The sequence below is a fragment of the Melanerpes formicivorus genome, unplaced genomic scaffold, assembly GCF_026170545.1.
Source record: "Melanerpes formicivorus ecotype bairdi unplaced genomic scaffold, bMelFor1.0.p_v2 SCAF_46, whole genome shotgun sequence".
NCBI classification, from domain to species: Eukaryota; Metazoa; Chordata; class Aves; order Piciformes; family Picidae; genus Melanerpes; species Melanerpes formicivorus.
In genome coordinates this window covers 4,903,159-4,926,108 of record NW_027142398.1, presented here as the reverse complement: position 1 = coordinate 4,926,108, position 22,950 = coordinate 4,903,159, and the positions used below count along the sequence as shown (strand labels likewise).

General features: G+C 64.4%; 1 protein-coding gene across 1 annotated transcript in view; it reads right to left on the bottom strand.

Annotated features, from left to right (window-relative positions):
• Positions 1 to 21,267, bottom strand: part of ITPR3 (inositol 1,4,5-trisphosphate receptor type 3) — a 45,549-nt gene extending 24,282 nt beyond the window's left edge. The window contains 15 exon segments of the mRNA XM_068159807.1: positions 164 to 325; positions 561 to 702; positions 1,528 to 1,688; positions 1,930 to 2,029; positions 2,533 to 2,675; positions 3,231 to 3,281; positions 4,716 to 4,811; positions 5,109 to 5,255; positions 6,171 to 6,254; positions 6,914 to 7,012; positions 7,135 to 7,293; positions 7,615 to 7,701; positions 10,595 to 10,716; positions 13,100 to 13,170; positions 20,771 to 21,267. Coding sequence (XP_068015908.1) covers positions 164 to 325; positions 561 to 702; positions 1,528 to 1,688; positions 1,930 to 2,029; positions 2,533 to 2,675; positions 3,231 to 3,281; positions 4,716 to 4,811; positions 5,109 to 5,255; positions 6,171 to 6,254; positions 6,914 to 7,012; positions 7,135 to 7,293; positions 7,615 to 7,701; positions 10,595 to 10,716; positions 13,100 to 13,170; positions 20,771 to 20,859 — 1,713 coding nt within the window. The 5' untranslated portion in view covers positions 20,860 to 21,267.
• Between the last annotated feature and the right edge of the window lie 1,683 nt (positions 21,268 to 22,950).

Sequence of the window (22,950 nt, the reverse complement as noted above, 5' to 3'; positions counted from 1 at the left end):
AGGGGCTGCTGCCGGCCTCCTGCGACCGCCCCCTGCCCCTCTGCCGCCTTGGCTGCCCCCCCCGGAGGCTTGGCAACAGATGGTGGGGTGGGGCAGGGGCGGGGTGGGGCAGGGGAGGGAATGGGGTGGGAATGGGGCAGGGGTGGGGCCACTGCCCATGCACCTGGTTCTTGCGGTAGTCCTCCTGGGAGTGGCGCAGGACGCGGTAGCAGAGCCGGAACATGTACTGGTAGGGAGCATTCTTCTGGTCCGAGAGCTCCTCCAGGCGCACCAGGGGCCCCTCCCCACCCTTGTCCTTGAAAGGGGCTTTCAGGATCCCAAAGATCTGCCCCAGAGCAGAGAGGGTCACTGCCGTGTGCCCCTCCACACCACACCACCGCCCCATGGGTGGCTGGACGCCAGCCATGCTTGCCAGGAGGCCTTGGTGCGCCTCTGGGGCAGGAGCCGCAGACCAGCCACACCTTTCCCACAGGGCTTCCCAGCTGCCTGCCCTCCAGCACGGCCCTGGGCAGAGCAGGACACATCCCCAGGAGCTCAGGGCAGGGCACAGAGCCACTGACCTGCTTCAGGATGTTCTGCTCCCGCATCAGCTTCTGCCGCTCGCGGTTGGGCTTGGTCACCACAATGTCCAGCACGTTCTGGCCGTTGTTGGCGACGTCGCTGACGAAGAAGACCAAATCCTCCAGCAGCTGGATCACAAACCTGCAGAGGGCCACAGGCTGGGACACTCCAGACACAGCTCCTCCGTGCCCACCCCACACAGCCCACCCAGGCTCAGGTCCTGGCATGCTGTGGAGGGGAACCACGAGCCCAAGGCCCAGGACCCTGCCAGGGAAGCTGCTGCTCAGTCCTCCCCTCCCTGCTGGAGGTTAATGGCTGCCATGGAGCGGGAGCTGTGACTCCCCCATGGCTCCTAAGGAAGCTCTCCGTGCCAGGGTCAACACCAGGGGCTCTGGCGCTGAACACCTCTGCCCCCTCAGTCACCTCCATGGGGCCCATGTGGGGCAGCTGGCAGGGAGGAAGCAGCTTGATCTGTCCCCTGGGGATCTGTGTTTGCTCAGGAAGCACCAAGAACCCACCCAGCCAAAAATAAGCCCATGACTAACCCTGCAGCCCCTGCCCTGGGGCCGGCCCCAGCCCCTCGGGTATTTTTCTAGCGGCACAGGAGGGGCTGGGGCAGGGCTGTGCCCTTATCTGGTTTCCTCGCCAGGCTCCTGCAGCAGCAGGGGTGGGTTTGGGTTGTGGGTACAAAAACAAGACAGGGCTGGCACCCAGAGCCAGGCAGGGCCTCATCCTGCAGCCTGCTGCAAAGCCCTCGGAGGAACCCAACGCGGCCTCACGTCCCAGAGAGTCTCTGCAGCCATCCCAGCCCTGCCTGGCCCTGCTCCTGGGTGACCCTGCCTGGGCAGGGAGGTTGGACTCGGATGTGCTCCAGAGGTCCCTTCCAGCCCCAGCCCCAGCCCCAGCCCCAGCCCCTGCCCCTGCCCCAGCCCCAGCCCCAGCCCGGCTGTGATGCCGGGAGCTCACCTCCGGTCGTTCTGGCTGAGGAAGCCTTCGTTCATCTTCTCCACCACGTTGGCCAGCATGGAGCTGGCGTCGTTGGCGAAGTCCAGGTCCCGGATCTCGGACACGGGCACGGAGACGATGGCAAAGGCTTCTTTGTCTTCCTTGGTGGGGCAGGTGCCCAGCTGGGGAGCAAAGGGGAAGCAGCATCACACAGACAGGGCAACGCTGGGCACATCCCCAGCACCTGCCACCAAGCCACTGACACAGCCTGTGCCCATCAGAAGGGCTGGGGTGGGCACTAGGCTCCTGGGGGAGTGGGCTCCAGGCTCCTGGGGGGGCTCCAGGCTGGTGTCCAGCCACCCCTGGCACTAGGAGGGTATTGTGGTGTGTGGGTGGGGAGGGGGTGCCGGAGCAGGGCCGTACCATGAGGCGGATAGGCCTCTCCTCGTCGATGTCGATGGGCACGTTGGTGCTCTGGATCCAGGTGTTGGTGCAGAGGTGACGCAGCCTCACGTAGGAGTTCCTGCCAGCAGCAGGGCCCTGGTGAGCAATCCCAGCAGGGGCAGCCCAGCCCCCGGGAGGGGCAGCCCCAGCTCCCAGCAGGGGCACCCCCAGCCCAGCCCCCGGCAGGAGCAGCCCCAGCCCCAGCAGGGACACCCCCAGCCCAGCCCCCGGCAGGGGCAGCCCCAGGCAGGAGCAGCCTTGCCAAAGCTGCACAGCGGAGCCTCCCTGCTTCATCCCAGCCCTTCCCTTGTCCCTCCCCACTCCAATACCTGAAGGGGGCTACAAGAAAGCTGGGGAGGGACTTGTGACAAGGGCTGGGGGTGAGGGGAGGAGGGGGAATGGATTGGACCTAGAGCAGGGTGGATTTTGATTGGGCCTTAGGAAGAAGCTCTTCAGAATGAGTCTGGGGAGACGCTGGGGGGGCGGCCCCGGGGGGCTGGGGCTGCCTGCTCGCTGGAGGTGCTGGAGCCAGGTCGGATGAAGTTTTGCACAGCCTGGGCCGGTGGGAGGCGTTCCCCCTACCGTGGCACGAAGGAGTCTGTCTTCTGCAGCGTGGTGGGGTCCAGCTCGAAGAGGGAGGCGATGTCGTTGCCGTGGGGCACGGCCACCAGCCGGTACTTGATCTTCTCCCCTGTGTTCCTGCGGCTGGCACGGCTGCTGCCCCCCTGCGCCAGGGAAAGCAGCTGTGAGCCCGGCGTGGGGCAGGCGCCCACGGAGCCCGACCTCCCTGAGCACAGGGCGTGGGAGGGCACAGCAGCAGCCACGCTCACAGCAGAAGCTTTGGCTCGGACCCTGCGCTGAGCCTGGCCCGGGGAGCTGCAAGAGCACAAGCAGGGCGTGAGGCACCTGAGCTAGGAGGGCAGCCCTGCTCCAGACCTCACCAGGAGAAAAAACATCAACCTCTGACTCCAAATCTCTTCTACCAGCACTTCCCCGTGGCCTGGGGATCCAGCATGCAGCAGGACCTCTCCAGCAGATTCTGGCAGGGTCCTCTGGCAAGGAGGACGCAGGGAGGCTGCCCTGCGGGGCACAGGGATGCTCTGCTGGGCAGCAGGACAGCCTCGGCACCGGGCAGGACCCGGTGGCACGGCCTGGGGGGGCACCGTGCCCGCGGTGGGCTCTGCTCTGGGGCATTTCCCTGCTCTCAGCAGTGGTGCAGAGCCGGCGTGGGCGCAGGCAGCGGCAGCAGCGTTCTGCCAGCGAGGCTGCACACAGCTCACCGTGGGCACTGCTTTGGGCTCAGCCAGGTCTCCTTTATAACTTGGGTTTTCCTGAAAAGTTAAAGAGGGAGGTGAGAGACAGCTGCCAGCCCTCCCCCTCGGCCCCTCCAGAACCCTGAGCACGGGGAGGTTGTCTCTGCTCCTGCCTTCCTCAGCCAGCACCTAACAAACACCACCTGAGAGGAGGCTGCAGGGAGCAGGGGGTCGGTCACCACTCACAGGTGACAGGAGAGGAACTGGCCTCAAATTGTGCCAGGGTAGGGGCAGGTTGGACATGAGGAAGAAACTCTGCTGCCAGAGTGGTCAGGGACTGGCACAGGCTGCCCAGGGAGGTGATGGAGTCCCCAGCCCTGGCGGTGTTTGAGAAGCCTGTGGCCATGGCACCTGGGGCCACGGTTTGGGGGCCATGGGGGTGATGGGTTGAAGGTTGGACTGGGTGGTCTCAGAGGGGTCTCCCAAACCAAACCACTCTGTGGTTCTGTCAGAGAGAGGCAGCTGCCCAGCTGGGGCTGAAGGACATGACCAGTGCCCAGCACCATGGAGCAGGACAGGGTGAGCCTGGTGAGCAGGGGCTCTGGTGCAGAGGACCTCTTGCTGCAACTCCCTGCAGGCCCCAGGCTGAGTGAGCAGCACAGGCTGGGCAGCACTAGGTGGGGACCATTCTGTGATCTTCTTTGCTCTGCAGATGCCACCTGAGTGTCTTGTGGTTGAAAGCAGCCACTGCAGGGCCCCAGGATTTGCTCTTTTCCATCCTGCAGGGGTGGGAGGAGCCCTGGGGGCTGCTTTTGGTTGTCTTCTCCAGCTAGGCAGCACCTTTGGCACAGGGGGCACCAAGCTGCCCCCCAGTAGGTGCCTGCTCCCCTGGCAGCAGGTGTAACAATGTCTTTGCCTTGGCCCTGCTGGATCATTAGTGTCACAGAAAGCTCGCAGCGTGGTGGCCTCTGTGCCAGCCTTGAGCTGCCCTTAAATGGCCACTGATGCCTCTAGTCCCAGGGTTTGCCCACACCCTCCCCAGGCAAGGACAGGCCTGGATGCTGCTGCAGAGCAGAGGATGAGGATGGGCAAAGGCTGATCAGGATGAGTTAAACACAGCAGGAGGAGCTCTCTCCCACTCCCGTCCTGCCAGGAGGTGTTGGTGCAGCCACCTGGCCTGGAGTGAGCACAGAGGACAACCCCAGGCACCACCTCCCACTGCCCTGGGCCAGGAGAAGAGGGAGCTGGGACAGGGATTTCGGGCAAGTGGTGCAAATTGGTGAGGGGAATTCAGGGGGAAGGCCAAAGGGTGGAGAAGGTCACAGCCCCAGGGCCGCTGCCTCCCAGCTGAGAAGCGACCAGGGCAGGATGGCTCCAAAAGCAACCTGGAGCAGGGCCAGAGGCAACGGCCAGCACTGCCACCCTGGCTAAGGGCTGGAGGGCACTGTCTTTGCAAGGCATGGCACCAGCCTCTGGGAGGAGGTCTCTGTGCCCCTCTGCTCACCCCCTTACCTCTGCTGCCAGGTAGTTGCCCGTGGCGAGGTGCTTGAAGCGGTACAAACCGTTCCAGTGCCCGGCGCCCCCGCGGCAGGGGTCGTGGTGCACCACCTGAGAGAGCAGAGGAGAGCTCAGCTGCTGGCATGCAGGGCACTGGCACAGGCTGCCCAGGGAGCTATTGGAGTCACCATCAATGGAAGTGCTTAAAAGAGGCAGAGCTGAGGCGCTGAGGGCCTTGGCTTAGCCCTGGCCTTGGCAGAGTTAGGGCACGGTTGGGCTCCAAGCTCTTTCCCAAGCCAAACAGTTCTGGTTCCATGGTTCTGGCCACCCCCACCCCAGGGAAAGTGCAGTAGCCCACAGAGGTACCCAGAAGCCCACAGACACCCACTGCAACCCCTCCCTGCTCACCTCCACCTCCCACAGGGCGTTGGAGCTGGTGGCTGAGGTGGCCGACTGCCTGAGGGTGGTGCGGAGGAAGACGTGGAGCCTGCCCTTGTACTCATCACAGGTGAGGAACTTCTCCTGCTCAGCATGGAACAGCCTCACCACATCCCCCTGCAGCAGGACAGGGTGGTGAGCCCCAGGGAGACTACAGACTGGTGTAGCTCTTTCTGTGCCCCCCAGCCCCGCCTGGGGATGGGATCCTTGCTGCCCGTGGTCCAGAGCAGAGCACAGCTCCCAGCTGCAGGAGCAGGACCATGGCAGCCTGGGCATCACAGCGCATCATCAGCCTTCCCAGTCCTACCTACCTGAGCTGTGCTAAACCTGCTTCTAGCAGCACAAATGCTCCTCTCAACCCAGGGAAGGGCACTTTGCCTGGCAAGGGGCACCCTGCCCTCCACACATCCTGATGCAGCTCACTGCTCTCTGCTGTACAATGGGTGCAGCCCCCCTGCTTTACACCCCTGGCGTGGGCAGGAGCTCCTCTCAGCAGTTGTGTTGCAGGCATTGTCACCCCGGGGAGGAGGAGGGTGCAGTGGATGTGGGGTGAGAGCAGCTCCTGGGCACCAGGGTCTGTAAGCTCCTAACAATCAATACCCATCCAGCTGCTTCCTGGAGGATCTGAGCCCCAAACAATAGCTCTGCAGGGAGAGTTCCTTTCCCAGGCAACAGGCAGCCCTGCTGCACAGCTACAGAGCCACAGATTGTCCTCCCAGCCAGAAGCCACTGCTGGCACCACCTGTGCCTGGGAATGTCCTCCAGAGCCCAGGGCATACAATGAGGTGCAGGGGAATTTCATCACCCCCTGGCTACATGCATACTAAAAATAGCCACCTCCAGCCTGCTCTGGAGCTCTCCAAGTGATGAATTCTCCTAGAAATTAAGGTCCTCGGGGCAGGATCTGCTTCCTCTGCCCTTGTCACACAGCCAGATGGCTGCTCACACATCCTACCCCTGCAAGGGACCAGGGCCAGGTCCCCAGAGCCCACTGCGGTGGGCGGCCGGCGGTGGCTGAACCTCCTTCCTTACCCCTTTCAGCACTTCCTCCATGTGGTCACAGAACTGCATGAAGAGGTTGATTTTCCAGCTGGTGTTACAATTGACTGAGTTCACCTAAAGAGCAAGGAGTGAGGTCATGGCCCCCAGGACAGGGAGAGAAAAAGGAAAGAAAAGAAGAAAGGAAGGGAAGGAGGAGGGGAAGGGGAAAGGAGGGAAGGAGGAGGGGAAAGGGGAAAGGAGAGAAGCAGGAGGGGAAAGGGGAAAGGAGGGAAGCAGGAGGGGAAAGGGGAAAGGGGAAAGGAGGGAAGGAGGAGGGGAAAGGAAAAGGAGGGAAGCAGGAGGGGAAAGGGGAAAGGAGGGAAGCAGGAGGGGAAAGGGGAAAGGAGGGAAGCAGGAGGGGAAAGGGGAAAGGAGGGAAGCAGGAGGGGAAAGGGGAAAGGAGGGAAGCAGGAGGGGAAAGGGGAAAGGAGGGAAGCAGGAGGGGAAAGGGGAAAGGAGGGAAGCAGGAGGGGAAAGGGGAAAGGAGGGAAGCAGGAGGGGAAAGGGGAAAGGAGGGAAGCAGGAGGGGAAAGGGGAAAGGAGGGAAGCAGGAGGGGAAAGGGGAAAGGAGGGAAGCAGGAGGGGAAAGGGAGGAAGGGAAGCAGGAGGGGAAAGGGAGGAAGGGAAGCAGGAGGGGAAAGGAAAAGGAGGGAATAAGCAAGGGAAGGAGGAAAGAAAAGGCAATGAAGGACCGCAGCAGCCGAGCCGGCGGCGCCGGCAGCCCCCAGCGGTACCTCCTTGCAGCCGGCGTTGTCGGCCAGCTCGTAGTTGCTGGCGTGCAGCGGCTGCCCGGCATTGACGGGGTTCAGGATCACTTTGTCCCCCACCACCACCTGCGGGGCACAGGAGGGAGCGAGGGTGAGAGCCGGCAGCGGGCAGGAGCCCAGCGCGGGCGGGCAGCACCCTGCCGCTCCCTGCGCTGCTTCCCGGCGGCGCTGCGGGGCCCCGGGCTCACGTTGTCCCCGTTGCTCCTCAGCTTCCAGAAGGGCTGGATGAAGAGCCAGGAGCCCTCGTTGCCGGTGGCGTCCAGCGTCACCCTCATGGCATTCTTCTCCAGCAGCGCCGGCAGACGCTTGTTCACCGTCAGGTACTTGTTGCTCTTCATGTGCAGGAGCTGCAGAGGTGAACACTGCTGGCACCCCGCAGCAGCTTGTCCAGGGGGGTCCTGGACGGCCCCTGGTCAGGCTGGATGAGGCCCCGAGCAACCTGGGCTGGTGGGAGGTGTCCCTGCCCAGGGCAGGGGGTCAGAACTGGATGGTCATTAAGGTCCCTTCCAACCCAACCCATTCTGTGACAGCTGTAGCAGGACAGCCCCCTGCGGTCCCCAGGGCTGGCCACGTCTAGAGGTGACCCCAGGAGCTGCCTGGATCGCTGGATTGGTGCCGGCCCCCAGCCCCACCGGGGGGCAGAGGGCAGGGCAGGCTGAGCCACGCACCTGGATGACGCTGCCGTACTTCACCACGTCCCCATGCACCTTCTTGTTCTCTGTCTCGTTCTGCTTCTGCTCCATCTGGGCTGCGTGCTGGGTGATGAACAAAGAGCTCAGTGCAGCAGCCCCAGAGCAGCCACCTCAGCTAGGAGGAGGAGGATGGCCCAAGCTGGGATGCAGCACCATGCCAGCCTCACTCCAGAAGGACACTGAGGAGCTGGAGCAGGACCAGAGAAGGGCAACAGGGCTGGGGAAGGGTCTGGAGAGCAGGGCTGGGGAGGAGCAGCTGAGGGAGCTGGGGAAGAGGAGGCTGAGGGGAGTCCTCATTGCTCTCTACAGCTCCCTGCAAGCAGGCTGGGGTGAGGTGGGGGTTGGTGCCAGGGGCTCCTGGCAGCACCAACACCAAACAGCCAAGGGTGCAGTGCTGATGGTGCTGTGCCAGAGGCAGCAGCAGGCCCAAACCTGCTGCAGATGCAACAGGATTGGTCCCAGCAGCCCCAGGAGTGAATTGCTCAGCACCAGCTGCAGCCCCTCTCTCCCAAACCACAGAAACTCGCCGTGGTGGCTCTGGCAGGTGCAGTGCTGCTGACAGACAGGGAGCAAGGCAGGGACTTGCTGCAGCTGATCCGCCTGGGAACGGCCAGGCTGCGCTGACAGCCCTGGCGCCAGCCTGGGCAGTGCCAGCCCAGGGTGCCCCCACAGCTGGGATGGGAGAACATCTACCTTCACCCACCCTGCTCTCACCACCTTCCACTCGAGAGGAGGAGGAGCTGGGAGGTGCAGCTGGCATCACAGCTGCGCAGTGGGAAGCTGGGAGCAGATGGTCCAGGAGTGCCCAAGTAGTGCCAGCAGGGCTTTGAGAACACCTGACATGGAGCCCTTTGGGTTGGCAAAGCCCTTAAAGCTCATCCAACCCAACCATTCTCTGACTCTGCCAAGCCTGGGGCTAAACCAGGGCCCTCAGCCCCACATCTCTGTGGCTTTCAGACCCCTTCAGGGATGGGGATTCAGCCACCCCCCTGGGCAGCCTGGGCCAGGCTTGGAGAACCCTTCCAGTCGAGAAGTTCCTTCTAATACCCAACCTAAACCTCTCCTGCTGCAACCTGAGGCCATTTCCTCTCACCCTATCGCTTGTCCCTGGGGAGCAGAGGCTGCAAACCCTTCACTCTTTTGAAGGCTGCCACCACTCACGGTCCCTCTGTCCCCACACAGCTCCAGGTGCCACCCAGGGGCAGGAGCCTGGCATCAAGAAAACAAACCTGCTGCCAAGAGATCCTGCACAGGTGCAGAGCTGGGAGTGCAACAACAACCCCATGGAGCAACACAGCCCCAGGAGAGCTCCAGCACCGTGGGGTGCCCTAAATCTGCCTCCAGATCTGAGCTCCTCCCTTGCCCAGAGCTGGGGGTGGGAACCACCTGCCCTGAGCACTCAAGCCCACGGCTGCTGATGTTCCCAGCCTGTCCCTTGGAGGGGGCAGGGCCTGTGCCCATGCCACAGCAGGATGGGCTGCCAGGGGTGCACACAGGGGTGGGCAGGCTGGGAGGAGGATGGAAGATGCCAGCAGAGCAGGAGGAAGGGCACCAAAGCCTCTGGGCTGCCTCTGGCTGCACACACAGCAGGCAGCTGAGAAAACACCGAGGCTGAAACCTGAGCACAAGCTCAGAAAGGTACCAAGGGCACCGTGGCACCAGGGGTGGGCACTGTGGCCAGCAGGGGTGGCTGGGCAGGGCTCCTCCACTCACCCCTGGGCTGCTCCAGCTTCAGGGGAAACCTCTGTGTGGGTTAGAGAAGTGTTCAGCCTGTGGGAAATGCTGATAAATCACAGCCTGGAGCTCAGCACCCGGCCAGGATCTGCTCCCTCCCTGCCCAGGCTCCCCCAGCCCTTGGCTCCGGCGGTGCCGCAGCACTGACCAGAAGGGCAGCACCAGGAGCAGCGGAAGGGAGCAAGGAAGTGACAGAATCTCTCTAAGACAACTCTTAACCAAGAGGCAATCAATCAGGCTCAGAAATGAGCCTCTCTGGCCAGTCCTGGCCAGCACAGCTGTCGGCACTGCGAGTCCCAGCCCAAGCAGAGCAAGAAAACAACTTCCACCGCCCCCAGCCAGGGGAGGCTGAGCCTGGCAGGAGGCAGCACCCCTGCCCCAGCACCTCTGACCCGAGCCGGGGTGCCCTGTCCGGGCAACTGCATCAGGCCTTGCTCCCCAGAGGCAGAAGCAGGGCTCAGTGGGGCTGGGGCTGAGCTTGCAGCCTGATGTGATGATTTAATGGCTCTCTTCAGTTTTATGAATCATGCTGGGGCCCTGCCAGCTGTCTGAGGCCATTATGCAATGTTTAACGTGGGCCCTTTCCAAACCTTGGGAAGGCAGCAGGAGCCTCTCTCTTCCACAGCCCTTTGGAGCAAGTCCTGGCCACAGCAGCTCCCTTCTCCACGCCAGGCACCCCTGGGTGCTCACAGAACACCTCTGCCTGCTCTGCCAGGGCTCCTCTGCACAAGGAGCACCAGGAGGGCTGAGGCACCACAGGCGAGGTGGCAAGGCAGGCAGAGATCATCTCACCCCAAACCAGCTCTGCTGCCCTCCCTTTCTCCCCCTGCCTGCTCAGTCCCCTGGATCCTTCTTTTCAGGTCTTCCCTGGGACATTTCCCTTGCTCTGGGAGCAGCAGAGCCTCCTGTGGCTTCCTGGTCACTGCTGTGCTCACCCTGTGCTGTCACAGCTCCTATCTCACCCCCTCATTAGGTGAATGATTAATTAAGAGGTGCCAGCTCCAGGAGCCATTCCTCTAGCAAAGGAGGCTGTGGCTAATGGCCCATGGTGAGGGGAGGATGGGGACAGGAGACAGCAGAGAGCCTCTGAGGACACTAAAGCCCAGGGCAGATCCTGACCCCCACACAGCTGATTTTGGGAAGCAAAATAGAGCAGGACTGACATGGGGAGGGGTCTGGATGTCATCATCCAGCCAAGCCCTGGGGGTGAGGTCCCTCTCACCTGGAGCTTCTGCAGCAGCACCACATCTGCAATCTTGTCCTTGTCCTGCTTGGTTTGCTTGGCCTTCCAGTACTGCTTCTGGGCAGAGTAGCGATTCATGGGGCACACTTTGAACAGACAGTCTGGGAGGAGAGGAAGCAGAGCTTGAGGCTGCAGGGCTCGAGGCTGCAGCAGCCACCAGCCTGTCCCAGGGGGGTCAGTGTCACCAAGCTCCTCTGGGTCCTGGCTGCACTGCAGATGCTCCTCCTAACCCACAACCACCCCAGCTGCTGCTGGGGGCGCAGAGGAGGTGTGGCTGGGGCTGGTGGGTGACCAGGTCACCCTGAGCTCGCTGGTGGATGAGTTTCAAGTCAGGGTAAAAGATGAGTCCAGGAGTGGCTCCAGCCCTTGGCCTCGTGATCAGAAGCATTCCCGTTGGGAATGGATGGGAATTTGGGAAGGAAAGCTTCAGGGGGGAGAAAAAGCACTGATGAGGCCCAGCTGCACTGGAGGAGCTGAGCAGCCTGTGGGAGGGACAGGGGGAAGCCAGCAGGACATGGGACAGCAGCAGACATCTCCACACCTCCCTTGCCAGCCTGCCTCAGGGCAGCCTGAGCCAGGGGCTGTGCCATGGGGATCCCTGGGTTTGCAAACGCTGCTGTGCTCAGGGGGAGCCTCAACCACCACTGCTGGAAGCTACCAGCTCCTACAAGCTGCATGTCAGCAGCTGCACTTCCAAATGCTTTGGGGACCAGAAGGGCCCAGGGCTGCATCCCAGCTCCCCAAACACTTCCAGCATGTCCATGCTCTGCAGATGGCCCCCAGGTGGCTGTGGAATGGGAGGTGGAAAGTCCAGACACCCAGGTCCAGGCACTGGGAAGAACAGGAATAGGAATAGAATGCTGTGGGTTGGAGGGAGACCCTGGGAGGTCATCCTGTCCAACCTCTGCACTCAGCAGGGACATCACCAACCAGATCAGGCTGTTCAGGGCCACATCAAGTTTGACCTTGAAGGCCTCCAGGGATGGAGCCTCCACCACACCCCCGGGGAACCTGTTCCAGGTCTCACCACCCTCCCTGTGCAGAGCTTCCTCCTCATGTCCAACCTAAACTGTCCTGCTCCAGCTCCAAACCCGTGCCCCTCGTCCTCTTTGTACAAGCACAGCTCCCAAAGCCTCGCTCAGGGCTGGCAGCTGGACAGGGTGAGGATAGGAAGGGCTCTGCAGCCTGGCTCAGCACAGCGAGAGCTGAAAGAGCAGCGCAGAGCCTCCCGCCGGGGCGAGCAATCACTTCCATCTCTGGCGGCGGGCCCCGGGCCCTGGCACGCAGGTGTTTATTTACCTGGGAGTGCCGAACAAACAAGCACGGAGCCTGGTTCCCACCGGCGCAGGCTGCTGGGGCCCGGCCAGGTTTCACCTCTCGCTTTATGGCTGTTTGCTAACGGCACAGCCCCAGCCCCGGCCCCGGCGCCGGCTCCGAGCCGCGGCAATGCCTCCTGCGCCCCGCACCGCCCCCCGGCAGGGCTGCGCCAGCGCTCGGCCACCTGCAGCACCTCAAACGGCTTTAATTACGTCGCTAATTAGGCTGCAGAAGGACCTGGGGGAAAGTAGGAGCTTGGGAGGGGGATAAGAAACAGGGCTGGGGAGAGGCCGCTGAGGGGGCTGGGGCTGTTCAGCCTGGAGGAGAGGAGGCTGAGGGGAGACCTCATGGCTCTCTGCAGCTCCCCGAGAGGAGGCTGGAGTGGGAATCGTGCCCTGCTTCTCCAAATGGCCTGCGCTGGCATCTGCAGACCGGCCAGGAGCCGCCCCTGACTCATCTCTTGTCCTGCCTGCTCCTGCCCCTCGCCCGGAGGGGAAGCACTGAGCACGGCCCCGAGCGCCGGAGGAGCCCAGGACGTGACAGCCGAGGACAGATCAGGGTTTGCCGTCTCTCCCTAAGCCCTTCCTGCCGCCCAGATGGGAGGCTTAATCCGCAGCTCCCTCTGAGGTGCAGTCAAGCAGAGCAGATGTAATTAGTGCTGAGTGCTCAGAGGCTTACCTGCAAACACCCTGCCCCTCTGCCCCTCCCCTCTGCCCCTCCCCTCTGCCCCTCCCCTCTGCCCCTCCCCTCTGCCCCTCCCCTCTGCCCCTCCCCTCTGCCCCTCCCCTCTGCCCCTCCCCTCTGCCCCTCCCCTCCTGCCGGGCTGACGTCAGCTGCCAGCATCCCCAGGGATGTGTCTGGGGATGGTCTGACCCCCCCTTTGCAAACGATGGTTCCTGACCACTTCAGCTGCTGCACTAAGGGGTCTCAAGGACCATCCCACCATGGAGGTGGCTCTGGGAAGTGCCTCCAGAGTCAGCAGAAGGGGGTGGGGGGGTGGGGGTGGCTTGGCCAAGCCACAGAAACCTGGCTGTGGAGGCTGCCCAAGAGCTCTCTGGGCTGGCTGGGGTGACTGAGCCCTTGGTGCTCATCCAGGGCACGGAGGCTCTGGGGCAGCATTGTCCTCAGGGCAGGGTTGGGTTTGCCCCAGCTTGGCCCCAGCCTCACCTCGAAACTTCTTGGGGGGGTTGTCCAGGTCCCCAGCCGCAGGCTCCACCACGCAGCGGTCGTCCACCAGCCTGCAGGGACACACAAGGCAGCAGCAGGCTGTCAGGAGAGCAGAACAGCTGCACCACAAACTGCAGCCCTGCAGTGCTGTCACCTGCCCCAGGCAGCAGCAGCAGCAGGAGCTGCACCTCCCCTGTGCCACCCATCTGCTGCTCGCTATCAGCACTGAGCACAGCAACACTCAGCTCCTGCAGCAAGCAGCTGCTCTTAGCTCCTCACTCCCTGCCCCCCTTGGCCACCCCTCCCCACCCCTCTCTCTTTGGTTTTCAGCCTGGTCCCATGGGGTAAGGACTGAATGACACAAAGCAGCACCAAGCCCCCCGCCTCCCCCTCCCCCCCATGCTTGGTGCCAGCCGTGGTGCTGAGCTCTTTGCTCAGTGATCCATGAGGGAGGTTCTGACGCCTGGGTCCTGCTCTGCCCAGCTCCTGGCTCAGCTGGATCCTCCCCACCCTGCTCCCAGCCCTGGCTGTGCTGTTACTGCATTGTTCATCTGGCCCAGGCGAGGGGAGTTCAACTTCTCAGCTGCTACCAGCGACAGGACAGAGGAAGCAGCCTCAAAGCTGCCCCAGGGGAGCCTCACGTTGGGTACCTGGACGATTTTCAGCCCAGCAAGGGCTCTCAGGCACTGTCCCAGGCTGCCCAGGGAGGTGGAGGAGTCCCCATCCCTGGAGGGGTTCAAAAGCCACCTGGATGTGGTGCTGGGGGACGTGGGGCAGTGGCTGAGCAGCAGGGCTGGGTTGGGAGCCCCAGGTGAGCAGCTGGGCTGGGTGAGCCCCAAGGGCTCTTCCAGCCTCAACAGCTCCATGGCTCTGTGCTTCACTCAGGCTTCTGTCCCCTGGCCTGGAGCTCAGCAGGACACAGAGGGTGTAGCTGCTGCAGATGGGGGTGGCAGGGCCCCCCCAAACCAGTTATTAACTGCTCAGGGGTGCTGGCTGTGCCCAGCAGAGGCAGCTCCTCCCTGCCCACCTCTTGGTTTTCCCAGCACTGAGCAAAATCCTGCAGGCTTGGCCTGGGCTGCCAGGGCCCGGCCTGGGCACAGATGAGAAGCTGCCAGCAGAACCAGCATGGCAGAAGGCCTGGGGGGGTCAGGGTGCCAGGGGCAGCTGGAGCTCATGCCCAGCCCACAAAGCTTTCCAGGGAACTGGGAGCTCCAGCAGGACAGGCTGTACCCGCTCGCCCAGCCCCTGGGAAGCAAAGCAGGCACAGGATCCAGGCTGCTGCCCGGGGCCAGGAGGTGCCAAGCGTGTCCCCACCTGTGGAGCCTGGGATCAGGCAGCCAGGGAGTGTGTGGGGAGAGGCAGAGCAAGGTTTGGGTTGGGAAAGCCCTTCAGGAGCATGCAGTCCAACCAGCAGCCCAGCACCACCATGGCACCAAACCCTGGCCCCAAGTGCCATGGCCACAGTGTCTTGAACCCCTCCAGGGCTGGGGACTCCACCACCTCCCTGGGCAGCCTCTGCCAGTCCCTGACCACTCCTGCAGCAAAGAAATTGTTCTTCATCTCCAACCTAACCCTCCCCTGGCACAATTTCAGGTCATTTCCTCTCCTACCTGGGGAGAAGAGCCCAAGCCCCCCCTGGCTCCAGCCTCCTCTCAGGGAGCTGCAGAGAGCAAGGAGGTCTCCCTCAGCCTCCCCTTCTCCAGGCTCAGCACCCCCAGCTCCCTCAGCTGCTCCTCCCCAGCCCTCTTCTCCAGACCCTTCCCCATCTTCCTTGCCCTTTTCTGGACCTGCTCCAGCCCTCAATGTCCTTCTTGGAGTGAGGGACCCAGAACTGAGCCCGGGATTCAAGGACATCAGATCCAAGGATATTCAAGGATGCAGGAATGACCTCAGGATGCTGTCCCAGGAGGGAGCTTCCTCCAGCTGGAGGTGTCCCTGCTGACTGCAGGGGGGTTGGGCAAGGTGACCTTTGAGGGTCCCTCCCAAGCCAGTGCAATCTGTGCCCCTGGGAGCCATGTGGGCAGCTCTGTCCCAGGGGCACTCCTGTCCTGGCAGCCTGGGGATGCTTGGACTTGATGATCCTTGAGGCCATTTCCAACTAAACGATTCTGTGGTTCCCTGAGCAGGGCAGCAAAGGGCAGAGCAGAGCTTGTGCTGTCCCCTCTGGCTCAGCCCCCCAGCAAACCCTGCAGCCAGCGCTGGAGCTGGACAGGCTGTGCTGCAGAGGGCTGCCAAGGGAGCAGCTCCCCCGACGGCTCCAGAGCGCTCCTCCAGCCCGGCCGCGCTCCGGAGGAGGGGAAAATTCCTCTCGGCAGCTCGGCAGGGAGGAATTTGGCCTCGGAGCTGATGGATTGGGACCCCGGGGACCCCAGCACTGCGCTGTCCTTGGCAGTGAGGTGTGGGCTGGCAGCGTGCTCTGAGCACCCAGGGCCCGCCCCCCTCCCAGCTCCTCAGGTTTCCAACACAGAGAGGGAAGCAACTTCTTGGATGCTTCTGGCGGCAGCAGAAGCTGCAAAGCAATTAGCAAAGACACAGAGGATGGTAAACAACCCTGAAGCCCAGGAGGGCTCAGCAGGCTCGGGATGAGCTCTGCACGGCACAGCTCATGGTCAGCAGCGCAGGGAGCTCAGGGGGGCTGCTCAAACACGGCGGCTTTTCCATGAGCCATCACAGCAGGAAGCACCTGGGGGCATCCCCAAGCTCCTGCAGAGCCTCGGGAGGGCAGGGAAGGAGGTAAAGAGAGGAGAACCCGGAGCAGAGGCGGCTGCAGATGGAGGCTGTCACATCCCACCCTGCAGGAGATGAGCACAGCCCCAGGCCAGCCCCAGTGCCACGTGGAGGTGGTCTGGGGTCCTCTGAGTGCTACTTTGCTGGGGGACAGGGAGGAACAAGCACTTCAGTGCCCCTGGAGTGAAGACCACCAAGGGCTGGGCCCCAACCCACCTATGGGTGAGGCTCAGGAGCGACGCAGTGACCCTCGAGGCACACCAGCGCCTGCAGGAGCAGAGCTGCACTCCACAACCACCCAAACCCTCCACTGTCATGGCAAGGGGTCTCTGAGGAAGCCCCTGACCCACGGGGCCCCTTCTCAGCGCTGAAGCAACCAGCAGAGCAGCCTCCCACCCACCCCAGCTCCTCCTGCAGTGCCCGGCGGTGCCGCTGCGGCGGGCGGCACGGCAGACACTGACCTGCCAGGCTGCAAGGCTTAATTAGTTAATGATCTCAAGGCAGATCCAGCATCTTTAATCCCAGGATTACAGGCTCTGCAGGAATGCAAAGAGCTCTCTCCATTAAACTGATACTCTGCACAGACATTCCCGAGTGGAAATCTGCTGAAGGAGGAAAGGATCCTGACAGGGAGGACACGAAGCACCTGGGGCCAGGACAGGCAGCATTAGCGCAGCAGGAAGGGGCAGATGGAAGCTCCCTCGGCTGTTAGAGCAGCAGGGACACGTGGGCACGGCGAGCTGTGGGCACGGGGAAGGTGATTGCAGCTCTCAGGTGTTAATTAGAAGGCAGGCTGGTGGCTGCCGAGCACCTGGAGGATGACAGCTCCTCACACTTTGCCTTTTCAAAGCAGCCCCGGGGAGCAGCAGGGGCTGGGTCCTGTGCCTGGCTCAGCCTGCTGCCCACAGCCCAGCACAGCAGGGCTCAGCATCTGCTTAGCTTTAAGCCCTGCAAGTCATCAGGGTGGTTCCAGAGGGGCTCTCTGTGTGCTGGGAGAGATGGAGCACAAAGTGATTCCCGGGCCCGGGGCCAGCGCTTGGCCTCGAGCGAGGCAGAGCCCTCGCCGGAGGTCAGGGGGAAGCAGCTCGGCCAGAGCTGCAATCCACAGCCCTTGGACACCCTGAGCCTCCCCAGGGCTGGCAGCCAGCTGGGGCTGACGTGGAGGCAGCCTTCCTACAACGTGAACCTGGGCTGAGGAAGAGAAGGGAGCCTTCCTCAGCTGTAGTGCACCCAGTGCTGAGGGGAGCTGTCTAGGGGGGCATGGGGAAGGAGGGCTCTGGGGGAAGGGGAGCCCCAAGCCAGCAGGACAAACCCCTTACAAAACCAGCAACCTCACCTGGAGGTGAGGAAGAGGAGGAGGAGGAGGAGGGGAGCTGGCTGCTGGGCATGGGGCTGGGTCAGCCTCTCCGGCTTGGGGTGCAGGATGGGCGCTGAGCCCATGGGGAGGAACAAAAACCAAGGGAAGGGAACAAGAGGGCAGCCACCAAGAGTGCAGCTCTTGCCCCACAGTCCTGGTGCTGCTCTGGGCCTGCTGTGCTCCTCCCTGCAGAGCCTGAGTTCATCCTGACCCAGCAGGGCTGCAGTTAGCCTTTAACCAGCTGCCTGCCCCGAGCTGCTGCGCCCTGCGCATCCACTGCAGCCTGGCCGCACTCCCCGGCCTCTCCTTCCCCCCTCAGCAGCCAGCTGCTCTCCAGGCAGGTTTGCCACCAGCCCTTGCCCTCTGCAAGCCCAAAGTGCCACTTTCTGAGCCCCCAGTGGGTCCTGGGAGCCCCCCAGAGCTGGCAGGGCTGGGGTCACACAGCCCCTGGCAAGCACAGGCTCCTGCACTGCAGCTCTGCTCCGCTCTGGCTCCAGCCACCCGGTGCTGGCTTGCTGGGGACACAGGGTGGGGACTCAAGCAGTGGTGTCCCCAGGGCCCCCAGAGGGGGCAGGCACTGGAGGTGGTGGAGTCACCGTCCCTGGGGGTGTTCCAGAGCGTGGCCATGGCACTTTGGGACACGGTTTGGTGGCTGGACTGGGAGGTGCCCAGCAGCCTGGCTGCCCTCAGCACCCTGGGCCACTGCTGCTCCCCAGCAGCCAGCTCTGGCCCTGCCTTCCCATGGGAACTCTTGAGCCACCTCCTCCTCTCAAGCTGTTTAGCTGGGTTGGGTATCTTGGCTCAGAGTCTCCCCCCAGCCCAGCTCTGGGGCAGGCACCAGGGCTCCCCACCCTCTCTGGGATGTTTTTCCTCCTCCAGAGCAAACACCCACTGCAGAGAGGGGGGGTGGGGGACAAGGGTTTGTGCCTGGGGGCCTTTGGCAGACTGGGAGCAGAGGAGAGACCCTTCCCACAGGCAGGGCAGGGCTCCCAGCCCCACCAGCAGTGACCAAGCTCTGGGGGTAGTGGCTTAGGGCAACGCTGAAGCTGTGGGGCAGGAGGCAGCATCCGCAGCCTGCAGCTCATCTCCCCCTTGCTCTCCTCAGACCCTTTGCCCTTGCTGGAGGTGTCCCAGGAAGGTGTGGCCATGGCACCTGGGGACATGTTGGGGGGCACGGTGGTGCTGGGGGGGGCATGGTGGTGCTGGGGGGGGGGGCATGGTGGTGCTGGGGGGGGGGCATGGTGGTGCTGGGGGGGGGGCATGGTGGTGCTGGGGGGGGGCGTGGTGGTGCTGGGGGGGCACGGCGGTGCTGGGGGGGGGCATGGTGGTGCTGGGGGGGGCATGGTGGTGCTGGGGGGGGGCGTGGTGGTGCTGGGGGGGCACGGCGGTGCTGGGGGGGGGCACGGTGGTGCTGGGGGGGGGCATGGTGGTGCTGGGGGGGGGGCATGGTGGTGCTGGGGGGGGGCACGGCGGTGCTGGGGGGGGCACGGTGGTGCTGGGGGGGGGGCACGGTGGTGCTGGGGGGGGGCACGGTGGTGTTGGGGGGGGGCACGGTGGTGCTGGGGGGGGGGCGTGGTGGTGCGGGGGGGGGGCACGGTGGTGCTGGGGGGGGCACGGTGGTGCTGGGCTTGGTGAGGGCTTTCCCAGCCTTAGTGACTCTCTTCTCCAAAGAGCAGAGCAGAGCCTGAGCAGTGCCACAGCCCAACGCAGTCCCTGTGCAGGGAGGGCTGGAGGGAGGCTGTGGGCAGGGTGCTGAGCAGGGCACACAGCAGGCAGAGGGCAGGGGGCTGGCAGAGCTCTTTGCCTTGCAAATGAGCTCAGTGAGGTCCCAGGCTGTGTGAGGAGGGCTCAGGGAGAAGCACTCTCGGTGAGTCACCCAGGCCCTTATCACAGGAGTGATTTGAGGTGTGGTTGGGTCTCCCAGGTCGCCGGGCACAGGGAAAACAATTCCAGAGGGTGGGAAACAACTGAGGGAAAGCAGAAGCCCAGCAGAGAGAGGCTGCCCAGCAGAAGTGCTGCTGGGGCCTGGGAGAAGGTCTCCAAGCAGCTGGAGGATGCTTTTCAGATGCTTCCAAGTGAGCCTGGAGAAGCCCCCAGCAAAAAGGGGCTCTGGGGAGCGGAGCTGCAAAGGGATTGGATCTCCACAAAGAGTCAAACCAGCTCCTGGAGCAGCCCTGGGACAGGCTGGGTCCCAGCAGAGCCTCCTCCAGACACAGCCTCACAGGCAGGCTGGAGGGGGCTCAGCACTGGGGGGTAAGCCACAAGGGGACCTCTCCGAACAGGACAAGGAAGGCATCTCCCCTCCCTCCCTCCCTCCCTGCCGGCTGGGGAGGGCTGGGCACAGGCAGGCTGCGCCCTGCACGTGCAGGACATGCCACCTCCTGGGCCCAAGCACAGGGACACTGTGCCCGGGCGCCGCAGCCTGCCGCCGCCAGCAGCATCCCGCAGGCAGCTGGGGGAGGGCCGGGGTGGGCAGGGGCTGCCGGTGCCCCGCGGTGGGGCAGGGAGGTGTGGGCGCCGGCAGGCAGGGCCCCGCTGGAGGCAGGCATGTGGGAGCAAGTGCATTCAGCACAGATTACAGAGCTCCTGCCCCAGGAATCCCATCCAAGTCAGCATTCCTGCCTGAGCTCAGCCTCTCCTACACGCTGCATGGGGCAGGCAGGCTGCCACGGACCCACAGCCACCTGCTTTGGGGCTGTGGGCGAGGTCCCCGCTCTGGGGTGAGGAAAAAAACCCCAACTGCGCCCCAGGGCATCCAGCAGCCCTGCCAGAGCCCTCCCCGTGGTGGGGACACAGCCTCTGCCTGTGCCACCTGGCAAACCACCCCGGTGGGAGCAGTGAGCCAGTGGATGGAGGAGGAGATCGCTGCGGGTCTGGGCCTGGCTCTGCCCAGCTGCTGCTCTGGCAGCACCTGTGGCTGACATGGACACAGGAGGGGCAAGGAAGGGTCCCCCAGGCCCCACTCTCATCTCCCCGGGTCAGCTTGAGAGCCCCTTGCCCACGCTGGCACATCCAGGAGGCTGCAAGGAGCTGGCAGTGCCCTGGCTGCCCCAGCCCCAGGCAGCACTTTGTGGCCGTGGGCACCTCGGTGCTGGGCACCTGAAGCCATTTCCACTGATCCCCAAACGCCCCCCGAGGGGGCAGCGAGAGCCATCCCTGCCTGTGCCAGGGGCCAGCTGCCTGCAGCCACACTGGCAGCACTTTACCATCCTGCGTCCCAGGAGGGGTCCTGGCCGCCCAAGCCACCCTGCTCAGCCCCCTCCTGACCCTGCTGAAGCCCCTGCCAGCTCCCCCAGCCCCTAACGAGCCTTGGGGGGGAACAGTTTCTGGGGAGGGCTGCTGGAGAGGGTGGACTGCAGGGTCACATCCTGCCCCCAGCAGCCAGGAGAGCCCAGAGGCAGCCAGCCCGCCCTGCCCAGCACCTGTGCCCACCCTTGCTGCAGCTCCCAGAGCTTCCCAGACCCTTTTCCCACCGAGTTCGAGCTCAGCACCACTTTCCCTTCCCACCTCACCCTGTCCCACCACGGTGCCCGGCTGCCCCCGGGGCTGGGCACGCCGGGGGGCGGTCAGGGGAGCCTGGCACTCACCCCAGGGTGCTGATGAAGCCATTGACGGAGCCCTCGGCGTACAGGGAGACGATGTCGCCGATGTGCAGGAAGCTTGACAGCTCGTTCATGGTTGCCTTCAGCCCGGGCTGCTTCCTCAAGTCACCTTCGCGTGCCCAAATCCACCATGGGGCGAGGGGGGGCTTTGGGGCGAGGGGGGCTTGGATGCCTTTGGGGGACCCTGGCTCCGGGGGCCGAGGGGGAGAGTTATCCCAGGTTGGGTCTTGCTGGCTCCCTGCGAGCAGCGGAGCGGAGCGGGACGGGAGAGCCCCACGCACAACTTCTACATGTGGAGTGCGGGGAGGGAGCCAGGGGAGCCGGCAGGAGGAGGAGGAAGAGGAGGAGGAGGAGGAGGACAAGGGGGGGGGAGGAGGGGTAGGGTGGGGATGAAGCTCAATTAGAGGTTTGCATGAGATCTGTCCGGCTGTCCGTGGCTCTGTCTGCACAGCTTTGCTACCTGCAGCCAATGGAGAGCGATCAGGAAGTCCCTGCTCGAAAATGCATGCAAATAGTTTTGGCCTGGGAGGAGAACCGGAGCCGCCTGGGGAGGGGAAAAGGATGCCCCAAAAGAAGCCCCACCCTCAGCTGCCTGCCGCCGGCCCTTGGCTGGGGGGGACCCGCACCGGGCTCGCCTCGGGCGGCCCCCCCAGGACCAACGCCCTGCGGGGCGCTGTCACCACCCCCCCTGCCTCCCACCGCCCCCCTGCCTCCCACCGCCCCCCTGCCTCCCACCGCCCCCCTGGCTCCCACCGCCCCCCTGGCTGTCACCACCCTCCTGCCTCCCACCGCCCTCCTGCCTCCCACCGCCCCCCTGCCTCCCACCGCCCCCCTGGCTGTCACCGCCCCCCTGCCTCCCACCGCCCTCCTGGCTCCCACCGCCCCCCTGGCTCCCACCCCCCCCTGCCTCCCACCGCCCCCCTGCCTCCCACCGCCCCCCTGCCTCCCACCACCCCCCTGGCTCCCACCCCCCCCCTGGCTCCCACCGCCCCCCTGCCTCCCACCGCCCCCCTGCCTCCCACCGCCCCCCTGGCTCCCACCCCCTCCTGCCTCCCACCGCCCTCCTGGCTCTCGCCGGCTCACTGCCCCAGCCCGGCAAGCCTGGGGGGGTTTGTCCCTGTGCCCCAGGACAGAGATCCCCAGCTGTCCCCATCGGGGTCTCCACAGCTTCTCCCCAGCCAGAGCTCCACCGCTTGGAGCAGCACTGGAGGCTTCCTCGGGGGTGCTGAGGGTCTCGGGGTGTGCTTGGGGGTGCTGAGGGTCTCGGGGTGCCCTTGGGGGTGCTGAGGGTCTCGGGGTGTGCTTGGGGGTGCTGAGGGTCTCGGGGTGCGCTTGGGAGCGGTGGGGGCCACCCCAGGCTCTGCTCTTGCTGTTTGCTTCAGCCCCCACCTCCCTTTGCAGCAGGAGCAGACACCAGGAGCCACCAACCATGGAGCCATCCTACACCCCAAGGGTCTCCCCCTGGCCAGAGCTCTCCCCCCGCCCAGGGCAGCCCAGGGAATCCTGCACCAGGCAGCGCAGGGGAAGCCCCAGGTGAGGACGCAGCAGCTCTCGCTGGATCGTTCTGCCCCAGGCTAGCACTTGTGGCTTCCGGGAGCCCAGCTGCCTCCTGCCAGCCTGCCGCTCCCACGCTGGTCTGGCTCAGCCCTGCTCCACCTCCCTGGCCTCCTCCTGCCCTCACACTGCTGCCCAGACCTTCCCCCTGCACCCTGAGCCACGGGGACACTCCAGCCACTGTCACAGCCCTGCTCAGGGCTCACCCAGCACTGCTGCACCCATCCCCACCAGCAGCTGGGAGCATGGGGCAGTGCCCCCCACCCCCCAAAGCCCTACCCACCAGCAGCTGGGAGCACGGAGCAGTGCCCCCCACCCCCCAAAGCCCTACCCACCAGGAGCTGGGAGCATGGGGCAGTGCCCCCACCCCCCAAAGCCCTACCCACCAGCAGCTGGGAGCACGGAGCAGTGCCCCCACCCCCCAAAGCCCTACCCACCAGGAGCTGGGAGCATGGGGCAGTGCCCCCCACCCCCTAAAGCCCTACCCACCAGGAGCTGGGAGCATGGGGCAGTGCCCCCCACCCCCCAAAGCCCTACCCACCAGCAGCTGGGAGCATGGAGCAGTGCCCCCCACCCTCCAAAGCCCTACCCACCAGCAGCTGGGAGCACAA